Source organism: Nyctereutes procyonoides, unplaced genomic scaffold (genome assembly GCF_905146905.1).
Source record: "Nyctereutes procyonoides isolate TBG_1078 unplaced genomic scaffold, NYPRO_anot_genome, whole genome shotgun sequence".
Taxonomy (NCBI): Eukaryota; Metazoa; Chordata; class Mammalia; order Carnivora; family Canidae; genus Nyctereutes; species Nyctereutes procyonoides.
In genome coordinates, this window is record NW_026575041.1 from 4,102,652 (window position 1) to 4,116,786 (window position 14,135).

The following is a 14,135-nucleotide window of genomic DNA, read 5'->3' on the forward strand; positions in this document are numbered from 1 at the left end:
TTGGCACTAACTGGTTTTGTGGCTACGGGTGAGTCCTGCCCTCTCTGGGCCTTAAGTTTCCCCATCTGTACATGATGGGGGTAGTCCGGATGAGCTCCCAGGAAGCAGCCCTCCAGTTCAGCCCAAAGTCTGCAGTGGAGGGCCAGCAGGGAATGTTTCCATTTATGCACAACAGTGCTTTGGGTATCTGTGAGGATGAATAATTGATTTATGGCATTTAATAAAGGCCAGAGGCCACCTCTGGGACTCAGGCTCATCTTGCCAGGCTGCAGGGGGACAGCGGCACATCCTTTATTGTGCTCATTAATAACGGGCACAGCCTTGTGTCATGCAGAGGGGAGTGGATGCCCAGATTCCACTAATGGCATCTTAGGATCATCTCAGAATCCTAGAACCACAGCATTTCAGAAGCCCAGAGTCCTGGAAATCCCAAATTCTAACCTCATGGCCACCTTCCAGCTGGAGCTCTGGCCTCCCAGCAAGCAGCCCTGAGGGTGATGTGGAGCTCTGGGCCCTCGTATGGTCATCATCTCTTTTCATCCTCAGAAAGACCTTATGACAGTGGAGTTATCCCATTTTACGGAAGAGGAAACTAAGCCTAAGAGGGGCTCAGCTTAGTGTGCTCATGGTCACGGTGAACTGAGCTGAACTTTCAACAGGATGGAGAGTGAGGAGGCCTGGCTTCCAAGCCCCACGTCTGCTCCCACTGGCTGTGTGACCTGGGGCCTCCGTTTCCATGCCTGTCAGTGGAGGAGTTCCCCACCAGAACCCAGGGAACTTACCCCCTTCTTGTGCCCTTCACTGTCTGACAAAGGTAGGCAGCGGAGGCGGTGAGGAAGAAGCAAGTACCCTGGTGCTCTGGTACCAGCCTCAGATGGCCCTGCCCTTGGACCTGAGGAGTGCTGAGCTATCCTAGAACCGTAGCATCTGCTAGCCCTGCCCAAGGTCCTGCTTAGGGATTTCGGATGCCTGGGGGCTGGGGTCACCTCCTCTGCCGAGGCCCTGGCCTTTCTGGGCCTTGGGATTCTTGTCCACAATGAGGTCCAGAGACCCCAGACCTGGGCTGAGCCCTGCCCCAGCCTCCTGTTCCTATTTTCCATGACAGCTCAACAGGAAAGAGTTCCCTGTTCTCCCCAGTGGCTCTCAGCTCCTGCAAGGCCTTTGTACTTTCCAGAGGATCACCCTGTCCCCAAAAGGCATACACAAGCTCTGGGGCCCAGCCTGGGAGACAGGTTCAAACCAAAGCCCCCCAGTTCCAGCCCAAGGTCCAGGCCCCCATGTCCCCTGTCCACTCCATACCCACTCACCAGTTGAATTCATCGTAGTCATTGTGCACTTCCCACCAGAAGTAGAGCCAGGTGAGTGTGAGGCCGAAGGTGAAGGTGAGGAGCAGGAACCAGAGGCGTTCCCACTGGAAGAGCAGAGCAAGGAAAGGGGACAAGTGAGGTCAGCGGCTGGCCCCTTGGGCCACCTCCCACCTAGAATGTTCTGACCTCCCCCTCTATAGCTAAACCTGCCAAGCAGGGATTACTTCTACCCTGTTCATCCTGGTGGGGACCTGCCCAACACCCAAAATAGTAGGGAGCTAGGAGCAGCATTAGGGGTCTGCCCCGGGGTCTTCTGTTCCTCTTTGGCTGAAGCCTTTCCAGGGTGCACCAGCTTCCCCATTCTGGTGATGGCCCTCAGGAGCAAAGGCCACATGTGCCCTTAGCCTTGGCACCAGCATGGTCCTCTGCAGCCTGTGAGGTTCCATCCTTCACCTCCTTCCCTTCTCATACACACCCACAGTGTAGGCGTTGCTTCTCACCCTGCCTCATGCTACTCAAACACACTGAGGCTCAGAGAGGTGAAGCAACTTGCCCTAGTCACACAGCAAGGAAGCAGAGGATTAAAGACCAGCACCCCAGTCTCTGGACTTGAAGCATTGTGTTCCCCCCACCACCACCAGGTGTCAGCCCCTCAGGGCTGGGCCATGTAGCCATCCCCTCCCCAGCCCCGGTCCTGCAGGGATGGGGGTCCCCCCCCCATTGCTGCTTCCGGAGAGGTCTGCAGGCACTTCCGGCTGGGCCCTCAGGTTTATCCCTGCTTTCGTCTGTCCCCTTATCTCAGAAGCACAACAAGCTGGGAACATCCTGCCCTTTGGGAAACTGCTGAGATCATCAGAACAATCCAACAGCCTTTGAGGGGAAGTCAGTGCAGAAAAGAACCTTGGGGGACTGCAGGGCTTGGGTGGCCCAGGCAGCTCTTGCCTGGCCACTGCCCAGAACCCTTGCAAGCTCCCTGCAGCTCCCCTAGGCTTCTTTGATCCTTCTAGCCCAGAGGCATGGTTCTAACCCTGGTGTAACCTCTTGATGGCGCTCCTCACTGCTTAGCCAGGTAGGGAGGTCCCTCTGGGGGTGCTCCCCTCACCCCCCCAGCTGCATCCCCTTCCCCAACCAGTTCCCTTACCCTGGAAGAGTCACTGCACCCTGGCTTATTTGCTTATTTCCTGGACTCCACCTCCGCCACCCACGGCATCAGTGCATCTGTCTCTAAACTCATGCCCTGGTCCTCTCCTGTGACCGTGTCTCCCAAATGACTGCGTGATCTACAAGGACACTCCCTTACAATTTATGACTGTAGGCAGGAACACACATATAAGAGGAGGGAAAGTTCATTCACTGCCCAGGACACCTCCATCCCATGCCACCAAGAGACACCGCAGTGGAGCGGTTATACGTACAGTGTCTGGAGCCAGACTCCCCATTTACCACTTACAAGCCGTATGACCTCAGGCATTACAAGCTGATGTAACCCCACTGTGCCTAGTTTATTTGTGTGTGTGGTGAGGAGAGTAGTAGTACTGACACCGTGGGGTCGATTTGAGGATCAAATGAGATAATACAAGCCATGTTCTCAGAACCAGGCCCGCACGGTCAGTGCTCTAGCAGTGCATCTTCAAGCACGCTCTGCCTCTCCCAGCATGTGGGAAAGGCCCTTAGACCCAGATGAGCCATGATGATCCACACTGAGCACCCACTCCATGCCTAGGCCTGGGCAAGGGGGTCCGAGCTTGGGTGACAGTTAAAGCAGCCTCCTCCGCTCACCGTCATATACAGACCCAGGCTGCCTTGCTTTGCCCCACTTTGCACATAAACAGATGTGGAGGTGACAACTCCCTGAAACCAGCTTTCCAGCAGGTGGTGGTGGGTGGCTTCTCAGACAGTAGACCACTTGCGTCTGTCCCACCCAGACAGAGGATGGCACAGGCCCCAGCTCCAGGCCCACGAGGCTCAGCCTTGCTCGGGAGTGGAGAAACCCCAGATAGAGGCAGGGCAAGCCATGGGCCTTCCTGGAGCATGGGAACCCTGACAGCCACCAAAGAACCTGCGTGGCTGGGACCATTCGGGGGAACAGAGAGGAGCCACAGTTCAGCCATGGGGCTGAGGGCTGTGGGATGCCACGTCTGAGCCAGCACCCCCAGCCCAGCTGACCTAGCATCCCCCAGGCCTTGACTTTCTCAGAGTCCCTCTTGCTGCCTCCAGTCCTTATTTGCTCGTAACTAAGAATTCATTCGCCCCCATTCCTGCAGAGTGCAGCTGGCTGGTCCCAGGCCAGCTTAAATATCAGTCTTCCAAGACTGATCCACCTCTGGTCATGTCATGCCCCAGCTCAGGAATCTCGCTGGCTTTAGCCCTCACCTCTGCCCCCTAACAGGCACTTTCCAGCCCAGGAACCAAATCACCCGCAGTTCCTCAAACAGGCTCTTTCAAGCCCCATGCTTCTGCACAAACCATTCCCTCCATTTAGAAGGCAATTCCTCCTCCCAAGGCCTTCCCTGTCCCGGCAGGGTGAATCTCCTCTCCACGGAAGTTCCACAGCCCTGGCCCCCATGTCTGTCCTGGCACAGACCCCACGGTTCTGTAATTGTCCCTATGTGCCGGTCTCCTCTGCTGTACTGTAAGCGCCTTCCAGATCTGGGGGGGTCTTCATAGTCCCAGGGTACGGAGGGAACCTAAGCAAGTTTTGATAGTGAAATGGTAGGTGAGAAAAGACCCTTTCTCCAGCTCCCGCATGAGGATGTCACCCAGGAGAGATTTCACCGGGGGCTTACCATCCCACCCCCTACAGAGGGGACCCCCAGCTGGCAGCAGTGAGCGGCTGTCTGTCCCCAGAGCTTGCTCCACTTCAGCAGGGGCAAGGCTGCTGCACGTCTGGCCAGCAACAAGGTTCTGCGAGGGCTCTGGGTGAAGGGTGAGCCCCAGCCCATGATGGGTCCAGTCCCAGGCAAGCAGTCTGGAATTCGGGACAGTGGCACGTTAGAGAACCTCCTACAGGTGCTGGCCAGGCGAGGTGTGACGCGGGCCCCAGGGGCAACTCTGGCAGGTGGCCAGGAAGACCATGGGTGTTGGGGGGCCCTGCGCATTAAGGCCACTGTCCCCACCTGGCCAGATCCTGACAGCAGGGCAGGAGGGATGGCAAGAATGTAGAGCTACCCTAATGAAGCTGGACACCGGCCCAGATGAGAAAATTTGAGCTGGCAAGTGGGTGAGGCACCCAGAGTCTGGCAGAGATGGAGGCCAGGCCTAAGGATCAGAACCAGGCAGGAGCTGGGGGTGGGGGCCAACTAGAGATGAGACTCTTGGGAGCCTGAAGCTGGGGGGCCTATGGCCACAGGGAGCCTGTAGATGGGGATGAAGAGGCCCAACCCCAGTGGGGAGGCGGCAGGTCGCTGTAAGAACAATCGGAGGAAAAACCTGGATGGGGGGGAAGGGCTGGAAGAAATGGGAGGGGAAGGCCAGGCACTGGTGGAGGAAGGGGCGGGCAGCAGCTCCACCAACAGAGAAGCTCTGAAGGGCACTAAAGGTCCTTTGTCGGGGCCCCCACAGGAGAGAGGCCTGGGCCACCTCCCAGGAGGTCTGGGCTCTGAGGTCATGGCCAGCTGGGAGGGATGTGGACCCACCGGCCCTCCCTGACTTCCTCCGGCCTGCACAGGGCCTGGGGCTCTCTACTTGTGAGTTTTTATCCCCATCCAAGAGCAAATGAGAAGGGCCAGCACACAGAGCTGAGGGAGCTGTGGACCCCACCACTAAGAAGTGGCTCTCGCATCATACTTACCATTGGTATATAGATTTCTCATGGCCCGTTTCCAGCAGATGCTGGACATGGTCCTGGAGAAGGGGAGCCTTTTGCTAATTTGCACAAAGGCTCAAATATGGGTAAGTAGAGAGGAGTCAGAGATTGAGCAACATGGCCAAGGTCATCTAGAAGGGGAAGATGGAGGTGGGATTGAACCCAGGTGTCCTGACAGGAGGCAGCCGTCTGCAGGTTCCTTTGAGAGCTGGCCCTGCCAGCTGGGACCTAGTATAGTAGCCCCAGGTCAGCCTGGTCCCCTGCAATTCCTTGCTCCTGTCTCTCCGGGCTCCACCTGAGGCCAAACCCCCTCCTTCAGCAAGCACTCCCATCCCTCAGCCCTTGAAGACTTCCTTTCCCTGAGCACTTCTGCACAGACTCTTGGTACCCACCAACTTGGCCCTCAATCATATTCTGAAATTTGGACATGGAAAGAGCCTGGGCTCTGGAAGCAGATGGACCAGTCTCTGCCCCTTGGGCCAGTTAAGCCCTCTGAGCCTCAGTTTCCTCATCTGTAAAATGGGAAGAATAACCCCCTACCTTGGAGGGGTGATATTAAATGAGGTGATGTATGTCAAGTGGCACACAGTAGGTGCTTCAAAGGGGACAGTTCCCTGGGCTGGGGACTCCTTCAGGACAGGGATGGCTAAAATATGTCTGTGTATCCTGGCCTCATCCTGCAGAGCATAAGGTGGTGCTCGGTTATGGTGTGAAGAACAGAAGAAGGTGCGAGCATGCCTGATGCGGGGAGGCTTCAGGCCACCAGTGCACAAGGCCATCCTCCCACACAGACATAGCCTCAGGCTGAGCCTGCGGCCTCGAGGAACCAAGGGAAGGAGCTCCTGTGATACGCCGCCCCCTTCCCTTCAGAGCCCCAGCCGCCGCCGAGCAGAACAAAGGTCAGAAGTCCCTGAGCTGCCTGGGCAGCAGCAGGCACAGGGGAGGAGAGAGCAGCTGGGGAAGGGGACAGGCCCTGGCTGGGAGCTGGCAGGGGGGGCTGAGGGAGAACCCCAGGGGCCCAAGCCCCAGAGCCTAGGGCATTCAGTCCCACACCTCCTGCCTCCTCTCCTCCCGTGCTTGTCCCCACCCTCCAGGCAGACAGGTCCCTCCAGCCCGCGCCAAGCAATGGCATGCCAGCGTCCCAGAGGCCACTGCTTCTCCTGTCTTCTGCTGATTGTCTCCTTTTCTCCTCACCCCTCTTCATCTCTGTCCTGCCCACTCCAGAGGCTTCTGCATTCAGAGAGAAACTGAAGGAGCTTATGAGAAGCAGGGGGGTGGGGAGGCGGGGGGCGAGGGGCAGTCACACAGCCCGGGGCTGCAGCCACAAACCCTACACAGGAAGTGTGGGGCCAGGCCCCAGCTGCAGCTGGCTGCTCCCCTCAGGCCCCTGCCAGGATGCGCACAGACATCGCTCCCGCTCCTGGGGACCCTTCCAGTCTTGGCTCCGCCACAGACCTCAGATTCACAGGATGGCAGAGCCAGTGCTGGACTCCTGATCTCCCCTGTCGCCCCCGAGGCAGGGACTGCCGCTGCAGCCTCCGGGAGAGGTGCCCACCCAGCTTCTGCTCCTGCAGCTCCAGGGATGGGCACTCGCCCTCTGGATGCTGCATGGTCCTCCTCTAGACAGAAAGTTCTTCCTCCTAAGACAGCAGCCAGATAGGGACACACTGCCTTGGGAGCCCAGGGACGCGGGCTTCGAATCCCAGACTGGCCACCTACTAAACGGGTGGCCTTGGAGGAGACAGCAGCAGGTGGGCAGGCTGCACAGAGCAGCAGGACCTGAGTGTCCCACCATCCCTCCCTGATGTGCCACTGACATCTACCTCCACAACTGCCACCTGCAGCTGGTTCTCTGACACCACACAGAACAAGTCCAGCAAAGGGGCAAGAAATATTGGGGTCAAATGGCCAGGGCATGGGAGAGATAGGACCAAGAGTTGGATTTTCATTCTCAGCCTTCCTCCCCATTAGCCGCAGGGCTGTGGGCCAGTCACTGAGGACCAAGCCTCAGCTTCCTCCTCCATTCACAGGGATGACATCACCTCTACCTCACGGAGGGCTGCCAGGCCCGCATGTGATTACAGATGTAAGCTGTAAGTCACCAAATCCACGATCGTTCCTATAATTATCATCTCGCATCTGACAGCCCTTTAATTATGTGAAGACAGTGATCAAGACGTCCCCCGCCCCCTGCTCTACAGCAAATTTTTTCCGGCTGCTGAGGACAGCCGGTAGCTCACCTGCCCCCGGCCTGGGGTTGGCGCCAGGGTCGGCAGGAGGCAGAGGGCGGGCCCAGTTCTGCAGACTGCTGTCCTAGAAGCAGGCAGGGATGAAGGAAGGAGACCCTGGAACAGCAGCTGCCCCATGCCCCCTCCTAGCCCTGTACTGCTGGCTTTGGGGGACAGAGCCCTGCGAAGCCAGAATTCACACTCGGGTCTGAGTGACTTCAGCATCTTCAGCTATCCCAGAGCAACAACAAGCAGGACAGGTAATTATCCTTGTCTGACCAAGGCGGAAATTGGCTCAGAGGGGCAAGGCCTTGGACCAAGGTCACCAAGTGAGTCATAGGCAGTGCCAGGCCAGGAACTCTGGAATTTCAGTTAGAAAAGAGTTCAGACCTCATCTCGCCTCATCCTCTATAGGCCCAGTTCCGAAATGGAAAAACTGAGACCCAGAGAAGGGGGATAGCCTGGAAGCAAGGACACAAGATTAATACATGGCAAATTAGTACAGAAACGATGGAGAATCCAACAGATGGTGTCAGGACATCTGGACATGCATCTGGTAAAAAAAAATTAGACCTCTACCTCACACCCCATACCAAACCAAATCCCAGAAGCTCCCCTCTCTCCTTGCCACCACTCTCTTTAGTGACCCTAGACACATGCTGAGCCCTGCACCATGCAACGTGAAGGAGGCCAGGAATCTCCTCTGAGCAACCCCCACAGATTGCAAGGCAATTCCAATCCCAGGAATCAACGTGGCAAATGGGGCAAGCATGGGCTTCTCAGGAGTACAGGGCCAATGACAGGAGGAGGAAGGATGGTCTGGAGGGCTTCCTGGAGGAGGAGGTGTCTGCTGCAGAGTTGGAAGGAATGGGCTTGCTGGGATGACAGGTTAGGGAGCCGGGACTGGGGCACACAACTCGGCAGCTTTTGCTTGGGGAGCTGGCTTCTTTTCCTCTGGGCATATAGAAGCTTTCCCTATATAAGAGTATTTATCTTCCTATATACTGTTTATTGTCTTTTATTTGATCATGTTACTTTAATTTTTTTATTATGCTTTTTGTATAAAAATTTAAATTTTCAGGGTGCCTGGGTAGCTTAGTTAAGTGTCTGACTTCAGCTCGGGGCATGATCTCAGGGTCCGGGGATCGAGACCCACATCAGGCTCTTGGCTTAGCGGAGAGTCTGCTTGTTCCTCTGCCTCTCTCCCACCACTCATACCCTCTAACACACTCTCTTTCTCAAATAAACAAAATCTTTAAAGAAAAAAAAATTTTTAATTGTCATGTAGTCAAATCTACCCCTCTTTTTCTTTCTTTCTTTCTTTTTTTAAAGATTTTATTTATTGGGATCCCTGGGTGGCGCAGTGGTTTGGCGCCTGCCTTTGGCCCAGGGCACGATCCTGGAGACCTGGGATCGAATCCCACGTCAGGCTCCCGGTGCATGGAGCCTGCTTCTCCCTCTGCCTGTGTCTCTGCCTCTCTCTCTCTCTCATCTGACTATCATAAATAAATAAATAAATAAATATAAATATAAATATTTTTTTTTAAAAAAAATTTTATTTATTAATTCATGAGAGACAGAGAGAGAGAGAGAGAGAGAGAGAGGGCAGGAGAGACACAGGCAGATGGAGACTCCAGAATCACGCCCTGGGCCGAAGGCAGGCGCTAAACCGCTGAGCCACCCAGGGATCCCCCCTACCTCTCTTTTTCTTTATAGGTTTTGCCTTTGATATTGTGTTTAAGAAAGGTAGCTCAAGATTATATATATGATTCTTAGTTTATCCTGGTAATTTCTTGGCTTAGTTGTTTACCTTCAAATCTGTAATCCACCCAGGGCTGTGTACGCATTTGTCTACGGCTCCGAGTGAATGTGTGTGTGCCTGGAGAGAGGGTGGAAAGCCATTCGTCTCAAGCGTGAAGATTAGAATTCCTTCTACTCTCCATCTTTCCAAGTTGTTTGAATTTTCTCTAACAAATGTGTGCTTCCTAAATAGAAAAAAGGAGCTTAAAAATAGAAAAAAATACATTTTAATCCATCTGGAATTTATTTGGGTTTGAGGTAAGAGGCAGAGATCTAATTTTACTGCCACCAAATGGATACGTCAGCTGTCCCTGCACGGTTTGTGAAGTCTGCCATCATTTCCGTGTTCATGTACCACACGGCACATCCTCACATGTGCGTGCACCGCTTCTAGGCGTTCGAGTCTGTTCCAAGGCAGCCCTTGCCCCGTGGGTGGGTGCTGCCTGCGTTCCTTCCTCGTGCCTGAGCTCAGCTCCCTGAAGCGCCCTTGGGGTCCCTAGTCTGCTTTACCATCCTCAGCACCGCACGGCCCTGCAGGGACTGGAGAGAGAGACTGTGGGGCAGGGTGCCCACCCATGGAGTCTGCCCGTGCATAGGCTAGATCTCAGGCAATGCCAGCTCCTCCAGTCCTCAGCCTGTTTCACCCTTGCCACATGACAAATGGGGGGACTGAAGCGCCCGAGAAGCCAGGGAGATGTCAGCTGGGAAGGATACAGGGAGCTCTGGGAGGGGAGAGACACGCAGGATTACTCTGGCCCTGACCCAGGAGATTTGGGGGAGGGGGTGGCCTGGGGAGGTTTGAGATGTACTATAGCATTAGGGCCAAGCAGGGAAAGGGATTAGAGTCTCCACCCCCAGCCAGCTCCTGACAGCCTAAGAGGCCAGATTGATCTTTCTGGGCTACAGAGAGCCAGGCAATTAGGCTTGTGTGTGCCCCTGCTCCTGCTGGGTGCACTGGGAGGGGCTCACGAGGCAGTAGAATGAAACTAGGCCCAGCCAAGGGCACCCTGCCTCTCCGCACCCATCCCATGGTTTGCATCAGCCCATGGGGAGATAATAGTGGAGGAGCTAGGGGGCCTTAGGAGGGATTAGCCTGAGCTCTTAGAGGGCCTTGCCAAGGCCACAGGGGGGTGGGTGGCAGAGCCTCCGGCTGCTGCCCTATCATCTCCTGCCCCTTCCAGGCTCCCTCAGCAGACACCCAAGGTGGTCACCGAATGTTAGGCACTTCCCCTGCAGTGTGGCATGGCCACACCAGGCACCCTTGGCACCATTCAGCAAGGAGCTAGGTGGAGTGCAGGAGTTCCCGAAGGCCGAGATGGCTTGGCTTTATTACAGTGATAAATCCTCCGCGCCCTTCACTGCAACAAACCAGGGCTCCACCAGCCTCTCCTCTCTCTCATGGAGGCAATAATATCATCTCCTATTTTCTTATCATAGTGGCAACCCTGCAAGGCTTAAAGGATAATACAGGTCTTATCCACATTTTATTTATTATTTTATTTTTTATCCCCTTTTCTGGAGTGGGAAAACTGACAGGCGCCCCCGCCCCTCTGACCTGCTGGGCATCTTTTCGCCAAAGCACCAGAGAAGGGAACAGCCACCCCTTTGAAAGTTTATAGGGTGGACACGTTTTCCCCAAGGTTGGGACAGCAGTCTCTTGTACAAGACATGAGGTGCACTGGTACCCCTTGGGGCATGAATCTGTACCTCCATCTAACCCATAAGCAGACTGAAGCCCAGAGACGGTCTGGCCTTGCCTAGGGTCACACACTAATTCACTGATGTAGGCAGGGAAGAGTTCAGGGCACAGCTCCCTGGGGGATGCCCAAGCACTTCTGGCTGACTCCAGTGACACCCTGGAGCCCATTGCAAAGGCTGCTTTATTGAGGGAGCCCACCTGGATTCCCCAGTGGGATCCACTCTCCCCTATAGGCCCACCTGGTGGTGACAGGACAGTGAGGTTGGAAACCAGCTGGGAACCTCCACCCTCATGCTCCTGCCCACCCACCTGCAGAGTCCAGTCTCCACTCTCAGGGTGGCCTGGGAGGTTCTGTGGTGAAGTCCGCACCCTCATCTGCCAAGCACAGCCAGGAGCACCAGCAGACAGCATGCACCTGTCCACACACGTATGCTTGCCCTCTCCCGGACCACCCAATACCCCAGAACTCATCGGAGGTCTTCCCTCTCTGGGCGCGGCCAGCAGGATGGCAGGTCCCTAACTGGCTTCTTCAGTACTCTTCAGCACCCCGCCTCAGGCATCCTGCCAGCCTTGCCAGAGCCCCAGGCCCTGCTCTCACAACACTGAGTCCTTTGGGAGGCACAGAAAGTCACAGTGCACAGGAGCAGCCAGATTGAAAGTGCCATGGGAGCCCAAGGGAGGGGCACCTGGTTCTTTTTTGGTTTGAGGGGGATAATTCTCGGAGAAGGCATCTGCCATGCACCTTGAGAGGTAAAGAGCGAAGGGGCATTCCAAGCGAGGGGGCAGCCTGAACACAGGCCTGGTGCTAGGAAGGGGTGAGGCTATCCTGGAAGGGGTGGGGCGTGGGGGGGAATGATAGACTCCCCCCAGCGGGGGCCTTCCTGCGTGGCCACAGGGCCTCTGGTCATAGGAGACAGACCACTGGGGGAGGGAGACATAGCTGTGTCCCACCCTCACTGTGCTCTTCCTGAACTCTATGGAGACCACTCTCGTCTGGCACTCACCCCGGGACACAGCATGCTTCCCCACTCCCTCTCTGGAGTGGCCTCATCCAGCTAGGCTAGAAACCATGGGGTGATGGGAGGGAGACATCCTCAGGGACTCCCTTAATCTCTTCCATCTCCAGACTGTTGATTACATCTCCCAAGTCTCTCTAGAATCCCTCCTTTCGCCAGGAACCTGCACACACTATGCCCCCGCCCCCCCCAACCCCCACCCCAGGTGAGGCCTCAGCCTCCCTACCTGGCTCCCCACTCTCCCCATCTCCACGCCAGCCCCTCCGTGCACTCTCCACATCACCAGGCTGGGCCCTGCACAGCCTGAGTCTGACGGGGCTCCCTCCCCCCAGGATGGGGAGTAGGCTCCGCAGCACAGCCTTAGGCTCCCCTCCTCACATGGAGCCACACTGAGGCCAAACTGCTTTCGGTTCCCAAACAAGAGCAGCTCTGGTATCCGTGCCTCGAACACTTCCCAGTCCGGCTAGACAGAACTAACTCTCAGACATCAGCTCAGGCAGGCCCTCCCGTAGGCCCTCCTGTCTGGGGCTTTCCTGGGCCTCAGCACTGATCACCCTGGGTGGCCTGGGTGTGTTGGTGCTTGTTGATGAAATAAGGAATCGGTGCATCGCAGACAAGACTGTTGGTGGGGGGCAGGCGGGGGGCATGGAGCTGGGGATGCAAGCGGAGGGCAGCGCACGCAGGCTGTGCCTCCAACTCTGTGGCTCGAATATAACACTTATTTTGCCCGGAGCCTAATCCGTGAGGCGGAGGGGTCACAGGAGCTTAAAACAGCCCTCAGAAGGCAAAGGGAATATAGAAATACAGGAGAGGGCAGCCGGGTGGCTCAGCGGTTTAGCGCCGCCTTCAGCCCAGGGCCTGATCCTCAGGACCCATCAAGTCCTACATTGGGCTCCCTGCATGGAGCCTGCTTCTCCCTCTGCCTGGGTCTCTGCCTCTCTCTCTGTGTGTGTGTGTCTCTCATGAATAAATAAATAAAATCCTTTAAAAAAAAAAAAGAAAGAAATACAGGAGAATTGACAGTCCCTGTCTGTCACCTTCAGTGACTTGGGCTGGCCGGCTCCTCCAGGGTCTGACCTATATGCCTCTTGCTACAAGAGAAGCTGGTTCTGACACGGTGCTGCCTCCCACAGACACACGGTCTTCAGGGGGCCCTGGGGGACAGCCTGAGAACTGTCTCCTGTCCTACCAAGTCCTTAATTGGCAGTATTAGAGTAATGAGTCACAGACAACAACCAATTCATTATCTCCAGTTATAAAAAGCTGCACTTCCCCTTCCTAGCTGTCGAGTGAGCCAGCCTCCTGCTGCCAGGCTCTTCCATTCCCCAGGGGCTGGGGGCAGAACAGGCCATCTCACCTCTCAGGTCTGGTCCTCAGTTTCCTGTTTCCTTATTTGTCCAGAGTGTGTCCTGGGGGTGGAGGGACAGTAAGAGCAAAGGCCTGGAGGAGGTGGGAATGCATCAGGCTGGTGGGGCGGGAAGGCTCAGGCTGGGGGCCAGCAAGGAGGCTGCTAGCTCCTATGCAGAGGAGGGGGCTCCTCTCCATGCCCCAGGATCCACTCCAGTACTGCAGGGCCCGCTTTTATCCCTGGACCTCAGAGGGCTCCTAGTCTGGCATCCGAGCCACTCCCACTCTTGCTCCTGGTCCCATGCTCCTCCCCCCTCCCCCCCATCGGGCAACTTCCCAAAGCTTCCTCCCACCCCTCCTTTCTTCCCCTTCTTGCAAGTTCTCATTTAATCACATACTCCTCCCCTTCTGCCTTCATCCTCCTGAGGCTCCTGTTGTAAAATCCATCCTGGACTTCAGGTGTGACGCATGGCTTAAGCCTTGAGTTCTAACTCATGGGAATCATAGTTAAACCTGCCCCACAGGGGCGATCTTACAGGGCACTGCAAGTAAGCTCTCGGCTCCGGCATACAATAGGTACTCAATGAATGTTAACTGTTACTCTCAGGCTTTATTTCCCAGCCTGAGCAGGATCGTGATGAAACGCTTCTGTGACTTACTGCCAGTCTGTTGCCCCATTACACAGATGAGGATCAGAAAGGTCTGGCTTCACAGAAGAACTTCACCCACAGCTTGTCTGAGTTGGGAGGTGCTGGGGGAGGCTCCCTCAAGAGGACAGGGAGGGGAAGGGTCCCATCCCCAAAGTCAGAGGGGCAGGTGAGGATGAGAAGAGGCACAGGCCCAAAGTTGAAGCCCCTGCCCTTTCTGGGCGCCTTTCCTCTACTGCTTGGCAGTGCTCCTTTCACACCCAACCTGTGCTCCCAGAGCTCCCTC

At 55.9% G+C, this 14,135-nt stretch overlaps 1 protein-coding gene across 5 annotated transcripts in view; it reads right to left on the reverse strand.

Annotated features, from left to right (window-relative positions):
• Window positions 1–14,135, reverse strand: part of GDPD5 (glycerophosphodiester phosphodiesterase domain containing 5) — an 83,606-nt gene that overhangs the window by 24,140 nt on the left and 45,331 nt on the right. For 4 of the 5 annotated variants that reach the window (XM_055320666.1, XM_055320663.1, XM_055320665.1 and 1 more), the window contains exon 4: window positions 1,308–1,411. In XM_055320666.1, the coding sequence (XP_055176641.1) occupies window positions 1,308–1,411 (104 nt within the window). Of the gene's footprint in view, window positions 1–1,307; window positions 1,412–13,212; window positions 13,309–14,135 lie in introns of those variants that run through there. The other variant, XM_055320667.1, reaches the window with a different exon arrangement.